The following is an 18469-nucleotide window of genomic DNA, read 5'->3' on the forward strand; positions in this document are numbered from 1 at the left end:
ACAATAAATTCCTATCAAGTCATTTTTCTCCTCAAAACTAATCTCAGATGTCACTACCCTTCCCCTTTCCTCCCTTGGCTCAAGCTGCAGTGGTCTCCTCTCTGTGGTTCAATTCTACCTCAGGTCTCTCAGCCTATAATGATTTTCCCCACATTCTCTGCGTGGCTCACCCACTCCACTTTCTTCAGATCTTTGCTCAAATGTCACCTTCTCAGTAAGGTCTTCCCTGACACCCTGTTTGAAATGACGTCCTCATCTTTATTCACTGGCACTCCTAGTTGTCCTTTTCTGACTTATTTTAGCCACACTTATCACTAGCTGATAACCTATATGTTTTACTTATCCACTTTTTATTTATTATTATTGTTTGTCTTCCTTATAGTAGAATGTAAGCTCCACAAGGGCAAGAAGTTTGGACTACCTTGTTCACTGATCTCTCCTTAGCTTTTAGAACAGTGCCCGGCACATAAGAGGTGCTCAATAAATCTTCAACCCAAAATGTTATTGCTCTTCTCATCACCCCAAGGACTCTAGTAAGTAGGATTTTAGGTTGCTTGTATTCCCCTGGGGGCGGGGGATCTAATAACTAGACTTTGTTGATGCAGTTTGCTCATAAACACTACAGAAAAAAAAATTACATCCATCAGGGGTATAAAGAAACCTCTTTGGAACCCGTTACAATATACAATGGCTAGTTTCTAGGTTTATTTTGTTTGAATATAAAGTGGCTCCAAATATCTCAATTAGAAAGATAGTATGAGTATAATACAATTTAAAATCATTGATATAAAAATAAGTTCTTATTCTGTTGAATTAAAAGTATAATATATATGTTACAGAATATTAATACTTTCTGGAAGACAGTAAATTTGTTAAATACTTCTGGGATCAACATTTTAAGAGTTCATGATACAGAAATCTTTTGGTACCGAAAAGAGTCAATGAGCACATTTTACTTCTGATGTCTGTATTATTTTGGTAATTATATTCCTATAACTTCTTTTTTATTATTATTAATGATGGCTCCCATTTATTGCCTACTTTTTCTAATTATCACCTGACACTGTCCTTTGCACACATAATGTCATTTCATCCTCACATTATCCTTGTGGGGGAGGTATGATGTTTTCAATTCCCATTTCACAGTTAAGGCAGTTGAGACTGAAGGAAGCTAAGTCAAGCAGGGTTCTGAGGTTACCAGTAGTAAGACTTGGCAGTGAGGTCAGGCAACCCTTGAATTCTTTACCACAACTGTCTACATCATCTTTACCAAGTTTCCTTCCATTATCCTTTCTCATGTCATAATTAGAGCGGATCTGTGGCTCTTTAAATTTAGGGCAATAATTTGGAAGGGAGCGTTCTTAAATCCTTGTTTCAAACTTAATACTCATAAAGTCTTAATCAAAGTACCCAACTTCTCTTACCTCCTTTTCCTAAACAGTAAGGAAGATACGAAGCTATTTCTGCTATTATTTTTCAGAGAGGAAGAGAAAATAGATATGAATTCTTGGGAGGAAAGCTGTACTGGCGTTGTAACAATAAACTCACTTACTGTGATGTCTTGTTTTACCTAGCCACCAGCCTGTCCCTTTCTTTGTCCTTTTTGTACTCCCTGCAATTTAAACAATGCTTGGTGAATGTGAAATAGTGAATGCAACACTAAAGAACCTTGAATAAAAGACAGATGTATGAAGTCAGGATATTTGAGCAAACATACCACATACCGTGCTCTAATATAAGCCACCTTGGTAGTTTCCTCTTAGTCTGACTGTCCACTGTTGGATGAAATTTGCCAGACTCAATGCCAACCCCCACCCCAACTTCCTTCTTCAAACATGCTCAGGGTTAAATCTTTAGTGCTCCAATCCAAAGGAAAATGACTTATTTTAAAAGCAGCAAAAACACCACATTCCTCTGGCACAGGATGAAGACCAGCTCAGCTCTTCAGCCGTAGATCATTGTCTATTGTTCTCCAAACAGTAAACCACTATTTCACACCGAGAGACTGTGGGCTGCAGTTCTGTCCGAGTCCTGGGCTCCTCATGAATATGAAGTAAAGGGCTCTGACCCAGAAAGTGGCAGGTAATTTAAAAAAAGAAAAAAGAAAAAGGACAGGTGGGAAGTAAAACAGGCTTATGTAACTCTACACTCTTGAAATCTCGTGCAGGTTCTGAGCAGGGTAAAATGGGGTCTCGGAAATGTGGAGGCTGCCTAAGTGGTCTGCTGATTCCGCTTGCACTTTGGAGTATAACTGTGAATATATTACTGTACTTCCCAAATGGGCAAACTTCCTATGCTTCCAGCAATAAACTCACCAACTTCGTGTGGTATTTTGAAGGAATCTGTTTCTCAGGTGTCATGGTAAGTGTGACTAGAGACTTGGGATCACAGAAGGGGACTTTTTTTTTTTTAACTAAGAATTGCTTTGTGCCTAGTAAAAATATGAATAATGGAAAAATCATTCTACTAATCCTGGTTTGGGATTTGGAAGCTGGGTTTGGGTAGAGAAGCAGGCAGTCCCTTAGGATTTGGAGAGTGGCTTTGTTTTCGGTAAGCTGCTCAATTATGTAGCTTTAATAAGCAATGCAGGAAATTAGTCCTGACAAAAGTTTGTGAGACTCTGACATGTAGAAATATTAGGTCCTCATGAAGCCTGCATGTCAAGTTAAGTTATTTAGTCTTCAGTGGCATTGTTCTTTTCCAGAACAGATTTTCCACCTGCACTCACAATTTCTTTAGCCTGGTATTAAGACAGCGTGGAAAAGCGGAGACTTGGAGACTCAGACAAATTTGCATTCAAAAGTTCTGTCGTTTGTGCCATGAGACCTGGAGCAAGTTATTCAATGTCTTCAAGCCTCAGTGTCCTCATTTAGAAAATGGGAATAATGACATTTACTTTTCACGGTCATTGTGGGGATTAAATAAAATCTCATGTATGAAGTGCCAGGACAGAGACTGATTTGGAGTAGGTAACCAATGACTGTTGTGATTGTAAATACTTTTGGAAGGATGGGCCATATCAGTGCTAAATAGTCTGACATTATACCCCTAATAATGGAAGGTGGTTTTGAAAACTAAATCAAATTATTCACGGTAAGAATCCATGAATATTTTCCTGATGATTTTGTGCTCTTTAAAAACAAGTAAATCATGTTGGCAACTCAGAGGAAGAGACAGTTTTCCTGATCATATCACTGCTAAAAATAACACACTGTGCACTGTAAGCTTATTATGCCACTGATAACTAAAAGAAAATCCATTATAATCTACCTCTATGTCTCTGTGGGTGTTTAATTATTGTAGTATTTGAATAGCTGTGTTGGAAAACAGTTTTCATGTTGTTATTGCTTTGCATTCTAAAGTAGTAAACTTTAAAATATTAATATCCAGTGCTGTTGAAGCTAAGTGATAGCTACATCACAAAGGGTGGTAGTGGTTCTATAAATAAATGCAAACATTTTGGAGAAGACTTTTGAAATGACATATTAAAATTTATGAGAATGTTTATGTCTTTTGACTCAGTAATCCTAAATCGAAGAATTCATTCTAAGGAAATATCCCAAAATAAGGAAAGAGATGTATACACAGATGTTTGTGGCAACACTGTTTATAATATAAATAAGTAGAAGCATCCTAGCATAGAAGTAGTCAAAGAAGTTATACAGTACGTTCCCTTCATACGTTGATGAAAATTGTAATCATGAAGGTATAACAACATGGAAAATGAATATTATTCTGTAAGTGAAAAAGATATAACAAAATTGTGACTAAATTAAGATTGCAACTATGTAAAATATACGTATGTGGCAAAACACTGGAGATAAATACATAAAAACATGTGAGGGTGGTGGAATTAAGGGTGATTTTGCTCCGTTATTCTTGAGCCCTCGGTACTGCAGTTACATTTTATAACAAAAAAAGAAAGCAGTTTCTCTTTCTCATTTGCCACAGAACTCCAGGATCGATGTCTAAATATTTCTACCAATATTATAATGAAGCTAGTTACTGTATTTGGTTTACTATGCCTTATCTCATCGTTATTTCCCTCAATAATTGTAATAAATGCAAGAGTTGTAAGACATTATTGGGTTAGAATCTATTAAAATCTGTGATAACTAATGGTGTTGAAAGGAGGGGACTAGAGAACTCTTTTGCTTATATTCCATGTAAAATTTAAAGCAGGTGAAAGTATCTGTTCTCTGTTTTTCATTGTTTAAGATTTCTTGAAAAATAGTAGTGTTACTGTACCAAATCCTTTTAGGAGAAAGGAGAAGAACAAGATAAATAATGCAATGGATACATAAATAAATAAAGTCTGAAGAAATTTGGAAACTGGAGATGTTGACTGCAAACAATAAAATAACTATGAACTTAGCTTCAAGATTCAGTACTGAGCAAGGGAACAAAGGATAGGTGGAGGATTTGCCAGACGCAATAAATGGTCCCAGGGAGGAATTATAATAATCAAGAAATTAATGTCTTTCCAGAACAAAAATACAAAATCTTTTGCTTAAGATACAAAAAAAGGGGGAAGCAGAATACATTGAATTATCCCAGTTAGTTGGCTTCATACAGACAAAACACGGGAAAATTTGAACCTGAGATGGCTTGAGTGCATGGGGAAATTGAACTTGCTTTACTTTAAATTAAGAGATGCAGTTTCAGATTAACTAGGCCTCTCACCTCCATTCCCAGACATCAGTAAATTGAGAGAGGCTGGCAAACTGCAAAGTCTGAATGGTATTCCTTTGTCTTCCACAACTGGGTCTGTGAGAAATGCAAACTTGCTGCCCAGGGTGGTATTCCCGTGTCCCTACCATTTATTCCTCTTTTATCATTAGCTTTTGATGACTGATCTACCATGATAATAATAGCTTATATTTATCAATCACTTACTCTGAATCAAGCACTATGTTCAATATTTTACATATATTACCTCATATCAACCCCATGAGGTGAATTCTCAACACCATTTTATAGGAAGGACTCGAGCTTACACAGCTAGCAAGTGTGAGAGCTGGAATTAGAACCCAGACCTACCTGCACTAGAGTCTATGCTCTGAATCACTGTGCTGTGGTTAAGAATATGAATATAAGCTAGTATCCCATTTCTGATACTTTCTCTCTTCCCTACTGTAGATGCTTATAGTAGCAGCAGTTCTTCTTGTACTGGAGAGTGATAACAATTATAAATGTTGCCAGAGTGAAAACTGCAGCAAAAAATACATGGTAAGAGCAATAGTTTTTTGAGGATGGTTGAATGGGCTCTTTTCCTCTCACTCAGAAACATGAAAATATAAACATTATCATACCCTCACCATGATCCCTTCAGTTCAGAGCCCAAGAGTTTACTCCCAAAATTATCTTCCGTTTTGTTTACAGTCTTTCCTTCACCTTCATTCTGCTGATGTTCTTCCAGAAACTCAGGATTTGAAAACACATGAAATTAGAAAATAGTACTCTCCTTTTCTAGCTGGGTTTCTGTGAGTCTATTTTTTTCTTCTTATCACCCTTATTGAGGATCAATTTACATCTAATAAATGGCATTCATTAAAAGTGTATAATTCCATGAGTTCTGACAGTTGAATATACCCATGAAACTACTATCACAATCAAGACACAGAATATTTCCATCACCCCCAAAAGGTTATCTTTGATCTGATTTTTATCATTCTAGATTACTTTGTATTTTATACCAACAGAGTTATACAGTTTTGTCTTTTATATCTGGCCTTTTTCAATCAGCATAATGATTTTTGGATTTATTCACGTTGTTGTGTATATGCAAAGTATGAGGTCTGACAATTAAATTCGCAAACTTGTTGCAACATCCTTTTTTGATATCAGAGGGATTAGTAATTATGCATTTGTACCACCTGGACAAACAGTTAACCAAGTTTATTATTTGGAAGTGCTGAAAAGGCTGCGTGAAAAAGATGAAAACGACCTGAACTTTTTGCCAACAATTCAAGGCTCTTGCATCACAACAATGCACCAGCTCACATGGCACTGTCAGTGAGGGAGTTTTTAACCAGTAAACAAATAACTGTATTGGAATACCCTCCCTACTCACCTTATCTGGCCCCTAATGACTTCTTTCTTTCCCTGAAGATAAAGGAAATATTGAGAGGAAGACATTTTGACAACATTCAGGACATCAAGGGTAATACGATGACAGCTCTGATAACCATTCCAGAAAGAGTTCCAAAATTGCTTTGAAGGCTCTGGCATCGGTGCATAGCTTCCCAAGGGGAGTACTTTGAAAGTGACTGTAGTGATATGTAGTAATGAGGTGTGTTGCACTTTTTCTAGGATGAGTTCACGAACTTAATTGTCATACCTTCGTGTGTGTGTGTGTGTGTGTGTGTGTGTGTGTGTGTGTGTGTGTGTGTTTCCCTGAAAATAAGCCCTAGCCAGACAATCAGCTCCAATGCATCTTTTGGAGCAAAAGTTAATGTAAGACCCGGTCTTATTTTACCATAAGACTGGATCTTTACAACATAACATAACGTAACGTAACGTACCATAACATGACATAATATAATATAATGTATTAATGTTTGCTCCAAAAGACGCATTAGAGCTGATTGTCCGGCTAGGTCTTACTTTCGGGGAAACAGGAGATATATATATATATGATAGATTATGCAAACACACACGAAGATAGATAGATAGATATATCTTCGTGTGTGTGTGTGTGTGTGTGTGTGTGTGTGTGTGTGTGTATGCATCTTTGTCTGGTTTTGGAATCAAGGTAATGTTGACTTCATAAAGTGAGCTTGGGAGCCTTCCCTCCTCTTAAATTTTTTGGGATAGTTTGAGAAAGGCAAGTGTTAATTCTTTCTTAAATATTTGGTAAAATTCACCTGTGAAGCCATCTGGTCCAGGACCTTTGTTTTGGGGAATTTTTTGATTACTGATTGAATTTCATTAATAGCTATCAGTCTGTTCAGACTTTCTGTTTATTCTTGATTCAGTCTTGTAAGATTGTATGTTTCTAGGAATTTATCCGTTTCTTCCAGTTGTCCAGTTTGTTGGCATACAATTATTTGTAGTATTTTCTTATAAGCCTTTGTATCTCTGTAGCATCAGTTATCACTACTCTTTCATTTCTAATTTTATTTATTTGGGTCCTCTCTGTTTTTCTTGATGAGTCTGACTAAAGGTTTACCAATTTTGTTTATTTTTTTCAAAGAACCAGCTCTTGATTTCATTGATCTTTAGTATTTTTTTTAAGATTCTATTTCATTTATTTCTGCTCTGATCTTTATTATTTTCTTCCTTCTCCTTTGGGCTTTGTTTGTTCTTCATTTTTTTAGTTTCATTAGGTGTAATATTAGATTGTTTATATAAGATTTTTTTTCTTGTTTCTTGAGGTTGGCCTGCGTTGCTATGAATTTCTGTCTTAGAAGTGCTTTGGCTGGGTCCCATAAACTTCGGGTTGTTGTGTTTTCATTTTTGTTTATCTCAAGGTATCTTTTGATCTCATTATTAACCCATTCATTTAGTAAGGTGTTACTTAGCTTCCATGTGTTTATGTGTTCTTCAGTTTTTTCTTGTAATTCATTCTTTGTTTCATATTGTGATCATGAAGATGCTTGATATGATTTCAATCTTCTTAAACTTCTGAGACTTTTTTTGTGGCTTAACATGTGGTCTATCCTGGAAAATGCTCCATGTGTGCTAGAAAAGAATGTATATTCTGCTGCTTTTGGTGAAATGTTCTAAAGATACCAATTAGTCTAATGTTTCATTTAAGGCCACTGTTTCCTTGTTGATTTTCTGTCTGGATGAACTTTCCATTGATGTTAATAGGGTGTTAAACTTCCTTACTATGACTGTATTACTGTTGATCTCTCCCTTTATGTCCTTCAATATCTGCCTTATGCATTTAGGTGCTCCTACATTGCATGCATAGATGTTTATGAGATTTATTTCCTCTTGTTGGATTGATCCCTTTATCATTATGAAGTGTCCTTTTTTGTCCCTTGTTTTAAAGTCTATTTTGGCTGACATAAGTATTGCTACCCCAGCTTTTGTTTTGTTTTGTTTTCATCTGATGGGAAAAAAATATATTTTTCTATCCCTTTGCCTTCACTCTGACTGTGTCTTTCGATCTGAAGTAGGTCTTCTGTAGGCTGCATATATATGGGTCTTGTTTTCTTCTCCATTCAGCCACTCTATGTCTTTTCATTGGAGCATTTAATCCATTTATATTTAACGTAATTATTGATAGGTATGTAGTTATTGCTATTTTATTATTCACTTTTTTTATTTTTTTTCTTCTTGTTAAAGAAGTCCCTTTAAAATTTCTCGTAATACTGGTTTGGTGGTGGTAAACTCCTTTAGCTTTTTCTTGACTGGGGAGCTCTTTATCTGCCCTTTGATTCTAAATGATGACTTTGTTGTGTAGAGTAATCTTGGTTGTTGGTCCTTGTGTTTTGTCACTTTGAATATTTCTTGCCTGCAAAATCTCTGTTTAGAAATCAGCTGACAGTCTTATGGGAGCTCCCTTGTGGGTAACTAACTGCTTTTCTCTTGCTGCTTTTGGATTCTCTCTTTGTCTTTAAGCTTTGGCATTTTAATTTAGTTATGACGTGTCTTGGTGTGGGCCTTTTGGGGTTCATCTTGTTTGAGACTCTGGGCTTCCTAGACTTGTATGTCTATTTCTTTCACCAGGTAGGAAAGTTTTCAGTCATTATTTCTTCAAGTGGGTTTTTAGTCCCTTGCTCTCTCTCTTCACCTTCTGGTACTCCTATGATATGAATGTTGTTATGTTTCATGTTGTCGATGAGGTCCCTTAAACTATCCTCATTTTTTAGAATTCTTTTTTCTTTTTGCTGTTCTGATGGGGTGTTTTGTGCTACCTTGTCTTCCAAATCGCTAATATGATCCTTTGCTTCCTCTAGTCTGCTATTGATTCCCTCTAATGTATTCTTCATTTCAGTTATTGTATGAAGATTTATGACTGGTTCTTTTTTATAATTTCTATCTCTTTGTGTAAGTTCTCACTGAGTTCATTAATTCTTCTGAATTCAGTGAGGATCCTTATAATAAGTGTTTTAAACTCTGAATCTGTTAGATTGCTTGCCACCATTTCATTTAGTTCTTTCTCTGGAGTTTTGCCCTATTTTTTCATTTGGGACATGTTTCTTTGCCTCCTCATTTGACTGCCTCTCTGTGTTTGTTTCTGTGTATTAGGTACATCTGATATGACTCTCAGTCTTGGCAGGGTGGCCCTATGTAGTAGGTGTTCTGTGGGGCCCAGTGGCACAGTCTCCAGGGGCGTCCCTTGTGTGACTTGCGTGTGCCCTACTGTTGTAGCTGAGCCTGGATTGTTGTTTACATTTCAGTAGGTGGGATTGAAACTCAGACTGGCTGGCTGTGCAGGCTGCTGTGATTATAGCTGATGAGCTTTTTTGTGGGGGCTGACCCCATGGAGCAGAATTTGCTTTAGAGGGACTCTGGTGCCTGCTGAGTCTACCCTTTGGGAGTTTTGCAGATAATCAGGTGGAGCTCTGATGTGGTTTGAAGTCAGCCACCAGGTGTGTTGGTTTTGGGGACTCTTGGGAGAGCTGTTGGTGCATGCTAAAATCAGCTGCTGCCTGTGCCTGGCCCAGGGTCAACTGGTAGGAGCTGAGGTACAACGTGATATGATGTTGGTAGCTGTCTTTTCTGGGCTTAGAGACACCTGGGAGAGGGTAGGCTGTGGACCGAGATCAGCTGCCACTAGTGCCGGGTTGTGGCCCCTTAGCAAGAAATACAGTGCATGCCAAGGCCTGCTTGTTTAGGGTGTGTGGATCTTTGAGGGATTTTAGGAAAGTCTGCAGCATAGGCCAAGGACAGCCACTGAAAGAGGTTCAAGCTGGTGTGTGAGTTGGGTAGGGTGGGGTCTCAGGGAATCACCAGGGTGGGATCAGCCATGTTAGCCATGTTAATGAAGACTTAGACTTGGAGCCTGCAGGCTGAGTGAAGGGAGGCCTGAATAAAGGGACAATTGCATCTACCAGCCCTTCTGTCTGGGGGACAGCTGCCCCTCCAGCCTTTTCCCTGAAGCCAGGCACTTCAATTCCTCTGCATGTGTCCCTGGTGCTTTTCGAGCTGCTGTCCCTTCACTAGAATTTAGGGTGAGTGTTTGTGAGTAAGTGAGTCTGTGCTTTGGATCTTTAAGAGGGTGTCTGGTTCTACAGCAGCCTCCATCTCACCCAGATGGAATCCCCACTGATTTTTGCAGCCACATGCTGTGGAGACTACTCTTCCCAGCACTGGTGCTCTGGGCTAGGAGCCTAGTGTGGGGCTGGGACTCCTCACTCCTCAGGGGGTCCTCCACAGCTGAAACATCCCTCTTATTATTAACTGCCACTAGTGGGTGCGAGACCAACTCATTTAGCATCTCCACCTCTCCTACCAGTCTTGACATGGCTTCTTCTTTATAGCCTTAGCTACAGGAGTTCTGTTCAGTTATTCTGTGGTTCTCAAGAATGTTCTATAATTTAGTTGTAAATTTGATGTGGTCATAGGAGGAGGTGAGCATTTCTTTACTCCATCATCTTCACTAGAAGTCTGGTCTCAGCTTTTGAATTTATTAACTGGCTGCTACAAGTTTCTGTTTGACTAGTCCTACTTTCATTTGAAATCAACACTTCTAAAATTGAATTTGTTTTTCTTCCAAAACCAAACTATCCTTACTGGCATCCCTATTTTTGTCTCCTTTTCATCCTAGTTTCAAACTCTGGATTTTTTTTTCAGTCTCTCTCCAGCTATTCATTTTCTCCTGAATGTCTTTTCATCCAGTGCATGTCTCTGTCACATGAACTTGAAGTTGTCCCCACATGGAATCCTTATTTATGGATTCTCTCACTTCCAGCTGGTATACCATCACTGCCAGAGAAAATTTTCAAAATCATATATTGGTTCATGTCACACATCCTTGCTCACAAGCCAACTACATGGCTTGTTGGAAAAATAATTTATTCCAAGACTATGGCAACATAAATTCAAAAAATCTCAGGACATCTTGTGCCAGAAAGCAAGTAAATGTTCAAAGAACAATAAAGATATGTCAAAGGACACAGGAATTGATTTGAAGGACTGTTCCCATTGGCCATATTTAGACTAGCATTTAAGAGAATAATAATGGTTATAAATTATAACACAATAAATTAGAATACCTGGTGAACACACAATGTGATTTACAGATGATGTAATACAGAATTGTACACCTGAAATCTATGTAACTTTACTAACAATTGTCACCCCAATAAACTTTAATTGAAAAAAAAATACCTATGAGTGTACAATATGCAGAACAAGAGGCAGCAGAGAAAAAAATGGGAAAAGGAAGTTCTTCTGTGAAGAAAAATGATCAGTTATAAATGCAGAATAAATGATAGAATTAGAAAAGCAGTACACTGCAACCAAGTATTATGATAATTAGAGACCAATGGATATGAGGATAATCAGTGGATGCTAAATTTGTCAGTTGCAGTGTCTTTAGGAACAGGATATGACACAGTCTCAAAGTACTATCTCACAAATTATTTACTAATTGGAAAGTGGAAAATGTACATTTATAGATCTAGAGGAAACCACCTTAACCAAAAGATCAAACTTAGCATCACCAGCTGCAGTGAGAGGCCTATAATGTACCCACACTAATCAAGTTTCTTGCCATAAGTTCAACCCAAGTCCAATTGTGAGGAAACAATCAGAAAAGCCTAAAATGTAGAACATTCTACAAGACAACTGGCTGATATTCTTCAAAAACAATTTAATATCCTGTAAAACAAGGCAGTAAGAGTACAGAAAACGAAAGAAATATAACGTTGTGCATAAACCTTCATTAAATCCTGTACAAAAAAGTAAAAAACAGCAGAATAATAGACTATCTTTATTTTGGGGAGCTATGAGCTGATGTATTTAGGAGTAAGAAATCATGTTATCCGCAATCTACATTAAAATGATTCAGTAACAAACATGTAAATACACACACACACAGAACAAACGAAAGTGGTAAATATTCACAAAAGGTGAGTCTAGATAAGGGGCATATAAGGGTTTGTTGTACTATACTTTCAACTTTTTTGAAGATTTGAATATTTTTAAGTAAAAGATTATGGGAGTTAAAGCTACTTGGCCTGAAGGAGGAAGTCTAGCCTCCTTGATCCAGCATTCAAGACCATCTTCCACCCAGATCTGCCAAGCTGCACTCACTTTGTAAGCAACACAGATCTAGATTGTGTCCTACCAACCTTGTCTCCCTGGTATTAGCAGTATGACAGTCTGGTCTTCATAACTTCTCTCCTTCTCTGTAGGAACCCCCTCTTAGATCAAACCCATCTACTTCTCACAATTCTGCTTGTGTTGATCTGCCTGTGAATATTGCTCATTCTCGCATCCAAATGAAAACACTTTCTTCCCTATCAATCCTTACTTGAATATAAATATGACCATCTAGGCTAACACCTGATATTTCCCCTCATTTTCCTATATGTGAGATTATAGCTTATGATTCTTAGAGAACCCACACTACCTAGAAAATCACATTCAATAAATAAATGTAGATTGATCACATCCTTTCACTTCATTATGTATGAGGTGATCATTATTTTGATATCAAAATTCCAGAACAAATGGAAGAAATTCAGTAAGTCAACTAGTTGCCTCTATGGAATGCCAGACAAAAAGTCATTTAAAAACTTATTTTTAAGATCAGGTGGGTTTGGATCAAATGTTTCCTTTTTTTTTTTTTTTTTTTTTTAAAGATTTTATTGGGGAAGAGGAACAGGACTTTATTGGGGAACAGTGTGTACTTCCAGGACTTTTTTCAAGTCAAGTTGTCCTTTCAGTCTTAGTTGTGAAGGGCGCAGCTCAGCTCCGGGTCCAGTTGCCGTTGCTAGTTGCAGGGGGCACAGCCCACCATCCCTTGTGGGAGTCAAACCGGCAACCTTGTGGTTGAGAGGACGTGCTCCGACCAGCTGAGCCATCCAGGAGGCAGCTCAGCTCAAGGTGCCGTGATCAATCTTAGTTGCAGGGGGCGGAACCCATCATCCCTTGCGGGACTCAAGGAATTGAACTGGCAATCTTGTGGTTGAGAGCCCTCTGGCCTATGTGGGAATCAAACTGGGAGCCTTCGGAGTTAGGACCATGGAGCTCTAACCACCTGAACCACCAGGCCAGCCCTCCATTTTTATGTGGGCACGTGTTATTACATAGAGTGGATTAGACTTGGATGAGGACGAGAAAGTACCTATCTGATCACTTATGCCCAATATCCCCTTGTTTCATTCTGTGGCACTAACCTCCTTGTTCTATGTTTAATCTAGACACTGCTGTCGATTATCTTTTCTGCCCTTGGAATTGCTTTTTCTGGATACTGCCTGGTCATTTCGGCTTTGGGCCTTGTCCAAGGCCCATACTGCCGCACTCTTGATGGCTGGGAATACGCCTTTGAGGGCACTGCAGGACGGTAAGAACTAATTCCCCAAATCAAGAAGGTCAGAAACACCTGGCCTCACGGTCATGCTCATTTTCTATGAGCACTTTGAAGTTTCATGTGGCTAGTGTAGTGTAGAATTTTACTATTAGTTTGCTAATATCCAGACGAATATGTTCCTGCACAGATCTTTGTTTAAATGTTTTTACTCCAGTCTTTTAATGCCACATGCATCCACTACTTTGAAGCTGTCATGGAGATATCCAAATGAAAGACGTGTTTCTCCCACACTTCAGAGCAGGGCTTCATGGTGATTGTGGTCTGACCACTGCGGGAGCCTGGAACTTGAGTGGTTCTGGGAGGTCAGTCTTGTTTCGTGGTTAGGTCAGACATGTGGTCTGCTATAGATGTGAAAGGGCTTGGCTGAGACCGCCCTTGGGTGGTGCCACCAGGGCTATACCAGCAGGGGCTACCCAGAGATAGAACCAGGCAGGGTGAGCAGAAAAGTGCAGCCTGAGGTCCAGAGACTAGGTATGGAAGTTTGTCGAAGGAGCCAGGAGCTTACCTGGCATATACTAAAGAACCATCTAGGGAAGCAGCCTTGCTCAAAAGGCTGGTAGTTCAGTCAGGTGTTGAGAGACCCAATCTCGAATCGCAGAATGCCTCACACTGGCATTGTTCTGGCTTATGGGCCCATCAACACTTGCAGAAGCAGCTTAGGAGATAGCAGAGCCCAGATAGAGGTGCACGAGAGGGCCATTGAATCGCTCCCTGTCTTGTCCTGTGCTCAGAGTTCTAATGGAGTAAAATGAGGGAGTGTCTATACCATTCCCAGGGAAAGTTACGTTTTCTTCTCAGCTCCCCATCGCTGGCTTTATTATTCAAGGCCCACATCTATTTGAGGTCTTACATGCTCACCTGGATTGCATGACAGAACTGTTTCTGCCACCTTTATTCTGAAGGTTCAGCAAGGTCCTACCTCCAGAGCCCTCCCTCGGGGCAGGAGAATCTAGAAAATAACCTTCAGCCTTTCTAAACACTTGGAGGAGACACTCCTGTGGGACTGGAGGACCTCAGGAAAGGAGGCCCTAAGACAGAAAGTCCCACTGGTGCAAAAATCCTTTATGTCATCAGCCCCTGAACTGTTCCCCGCCCCAAAAGCAAAGAAGCCTCCCCTTTCAATGCAAGAATCTCAGGCTGCCCACATGCCTCTCCATTACTCCTTTAAAGTGCTCTTGATATTTGCATTCACCTGTTTCCAGCTTCTTTACTCCTTCCAGACTGTGCTAGTGCACTTATAGCTCTCCATGGTTTACAGGAATAAATTGGACCATAGTCTGGGAGACAAACAGAAACCCTGCAAGTCATCTTGCTTTCAAGTGATGGATGATCTGTGCAGAGCATATACTGGGCACAGTCTAAAGATTTTGAAGAGATTAGCTTCCCTGGCTGAGACTGAGTCAGGAGTATCAGTGTACAAGACATGGGTCTAGGGAGATGGCAACAGGAAATTAGATGTATATTGTGCTTTACAGGTTCCAAAGCATTTTTATGTAACTCTCACCAATCAGTCACAAAACCCTTAGGGTTAGATATTTTAAGCCCATTGTCCAGATAAGACTCTAAAGGGCAGCTGGTTGGCTCAGTGGTTAGAGCGCAGTGCTCATAACACCAAGGTTGCTGGTTCGATTCCCACATGGGCCAGTGAGAGACAACAGCTTGAGCTTAGAGCTGAAGCTGGGTGGCCGGTTGACTCAGTGTTTAGAGCACTGTGCTCATAACATCAAGGTTGCCGGCTCAAGTCCCACATGGGCCAGTGAGCTGCACCCTCCACTGCTAGATTGAAAAAAACAACGACTTGACCTAGAGCTGAGCTGAGCCCTCCACAACTAGATTGAAAACAACAACTTGACTTGGAGCTGATGGGTCCTGGAAAAACAGACTGTTCCCCAATATTCCCCAATAAAAAAATTTAAAAAAGACTCTAGAGGTCAGAGAGGTAAAGTCCCTTACTCAGGATCCTACATATCCAGGAGTTCTGACTCCGTTTTCAGTGCTCTTTACCACTTGAGACCTAAAGGCCATTGGCAATACCAAGAAATTCTCAGAGTGCCTCTGAGTATCCTGGAGCATAGCGAGTGAAAGGAAAGGAATAAGAAAGAAAGGGAGGAGGACAGAGATAAACAAAGAGAAAGGAGATGTCATGGTGGTGGTCTCCAAAATGCAGAAGTCACCCCTTTCCACCACAGGCACTAAGTACCAGAGCGACTTGGCTGGTCCCCACGTTACCTGAATTGCCGTTCTAAGAAAAAGCATCTTGCTATTGACAAAATATTCATAGACAGCTCTGCCCTGCAAATAGGTTTGTTTTTGCTGGGGGCATTTTTTGGAAAGAGACCAGTTTTCCATTTTGATTTAGTTGACCAGAGAGAGTATCACCCTTCGAAGAAGTGCTAATGGCCAGGTAGACCTGAAAGTGAGCAAAAGTGAGGACATTAGGGTGTGTCCTCATCCACCTTATTCACCGGATCTGGCACCGTGCAACTGCTGGCTCTTCCCCAAAGTCAAAATGACCATGAAAAGTAAACGTTTTGAATCATTTCAGAACATCGAGGCAGCCACCACAGTGCAAATAAAGACACTCACGAGAGAGGACTTCCAGAACTGCTTCAGAAAGTGGCAAGAATGATGGAATCAGTGTATTTGAGGGGGAGTATTTTGAGGGGGAGTAATGGCAATGTGTCTTTTACTGTAATAATTTTTTTTAATTTAAACATTCACCATAGTTTTCAATCACAATTTGTATGTACCTGAATGATTTTTAAAAACATATTAATTCATATTTAATAATATTATGTATTTAATCATATATATTAGTTTCCCAAACATATAAGTAACTGTAGACTTCTCTTTGGATCAAGTGTATAGACTTGGCCATGGGTCTTGTTGACCATTTTCGTCCTCTCTCTCAGTTTCCTTATAGATTCCAGCATATGGATTCAGTGCCTTGAACCTGCACATGTGGTAGAGTGGAACATTATTTTGTTTTCCATTCTCATTGTTCTCAGTGGGCTTCAGGTGATCGTCTGCCTCATCAAAATAATCATTCAATTATCCAAGATACTGTGTGGAACCTATTCAGTCATCATCCAGGTAACAGACTCCCATTGGCAGCTGTACCTCCTCCCTTTTAGCCCCACTGCCCAGGGTTCAACGAGTCTTATTAAATGGCTTTTAGAATTCCATGATTTTCTTCCCATTCATAATGCCCTCACCTTTACTAAACCTCTAAAATCTCAATTTTTTCCAATATTCCAAAGTGTCTGTTGGCTGGTCTATATAGATTGAATCAATGGGACAATTGCAAAATCTGCATTCTGTGTTGTACGATGCAAACAGCACAGTGTTTGAATGAGCACCATTTCAGTGTCCTATGTAGCAATAACCCAAAGCACAATCTTACCATTTATTGAGAATTTCCCTGTTCATAAAATAATCGAAGGCTCACAAGCTTATCCCATTGAAATAATTTCTTTTTAATGCTGTTACATTCAGCTAATAATCCTTCTTTATGCTGAGTTATCAGTGAGTGGTTTTTAAGAAGAGAAACATGTCTTTATTCTATTGAAACTACTTTTGCTTCATCTGCTAAAATACTAATGTTGATTTAGTTATGGTGGAAACTGCTAAACCTATCCAGTGAGTCCAGAGTGAAGAGAAATCATGAATGAAATATACTGTGCCTTGTTTAACAACATGTAATGTATAATATAATGATAATACTTTTCCTAGCAGTGCCAAATAAATATTTTCTTATTCCATTATGTTTTGAATATGAACTATAAGTTGCTACCTCGATTATGAATTATTAATCAAGTCAAATGTACTGCTTTACTCACTTTGGTTTTCCTTTTTTTATAGCCTGGAATCATTTGACTAAGAACAAGAATGTTTTCCATGATCAAGTTATGGTCATATATTTAAGTGTCATATTCAATATTCAAATGATGTTTTCTTCATTTGGTATTTATTGTACACATTTGTGAAATTTACAGTCCTCACTTAAAGTGCAAATTATGCCACCCTTCCATCTATAATTGTTTTCTAAACAATACCATGTATGTGTCAAGATCTTTAGAAATGTTCATACCCTTTGATCAAACAAGTGCATTTCCAATAATCTATACTATGGAAATAAATAAAATTACAAGATAAAACTTAATGCATACTCATATATTTCAATTTTATTTAATAGTCTGGAAAATTAGAAACACCCCACAAGTCTAAGTTCAGGGGAAGGATTAAGTAAAAACTGGTACATTAGTTGTAATATTATATGGCCTTTGCAAGTGATGTTTTAAATATTATGAATAGTTCTATGTGAAAAAGCAGATTGCAAATTTATGTTTACAGCATAAGCATAACTATCTAAAACAAACAAAACACCTATTAATTAAAATACAGGATAAAATCTAAATCTAGAAAAGTTTACACAAAAATGTCAAATAGGGTAAAAAGGTAATAGGTGACCCTTTTTCTTACTTTTCTATATCTTCCAAGTTTTCTTTATTATGTTTTATATAAACTTACATAACCTAACTGAGCTCGTGGCATCGTTTGCTCAGACCTGGTGGTAACTGTTGTGGGCTACAAGAGACAACCTTGGAATAAATGAGCAGGTGAGAACATGTTCAGTGGATTAGAGAAAGTGACCACTGACCAGTTGATAACTATCATGGGAGTTATCACTATCTGTATTTATTTTTAGTGTCTTAAGCAAAACATTTATAATCTTTCTACCTATACTTACCACGACCTCCTTGAGGATAGCAGCCACGTTTTATATTTTCCCAATCACCCGTAGGGCCTAGTACAAAGTGGGCATAGCAGACACTCACTGTTGGGTATTCATGCCAGGCCCTTCTGTTTCTCATGGCTGCTCTGTGGAGTACCTGTCTCCATCATAAGCCCACTGGATCTTAACACTTCTGCCACTTCACCATCACTCTCCTCCTTGGACACTGTCAGTGAGGC

At 38.8% G+C, this 18469-nt stretch overlaps 1 protein-coding gene across 2 annotated transcripts; it reads left to right on the forward strand.

Moving 5' to 3' along the window:
* Positions 1-1903: 1903 nt before the first annotated feature.
* TM4SF18 (transmembrane 4 L six family member 18) lies at positions 1904-17657 on the forward strand. 2 transcript variants are annotated; one of them, XM_019748845.2, is made up of 6 exons: positions 1909-2082; positions 2168-2361; positions 5140-5229; positions 13326-13468; positions 16408-16588; positions 17357-17657. In XM_019748845.2, exons 2-6 carry the CDS (start codon positions 2185-2187, stop codon positions 17369-17371), a joined length of 606 nt encoding a protein of 201 aa, XP_019604404.2. In that variant the 5' UTR covers positions 1909-2082; positions 2168-2184; the 3' UTR covers positions 17372-17657. The 2 variants fall into 2 exon arrangements, with proteins under 2 accessions (XP_019604405.2, XP_019604404.2); XM_019748846.2 differs by lacking the exon at positions 5140-5229 and having other exon boundaries at positions 1904-2082.
* The last annotated feature ends 812 nt before the right edge of the window (positions 17658-18469 follow it).

The sequence above is a fragment of the Rhinolophus sinicus genome, linkage group LG01 (genome assembly GCF_036562045.2).
Source record: "Rhinolophus sinicus isolate RSC01 linkage group LG01, ASM3656204v1, whole genome shotgun sequence".
Taxonomy (NCBI): Eukaryota; Metazoa; Chordata; class Mammalia; order Chiroptera; family Rhinolophidae; genus Rhinolophus; species Rhinolophus sinicus.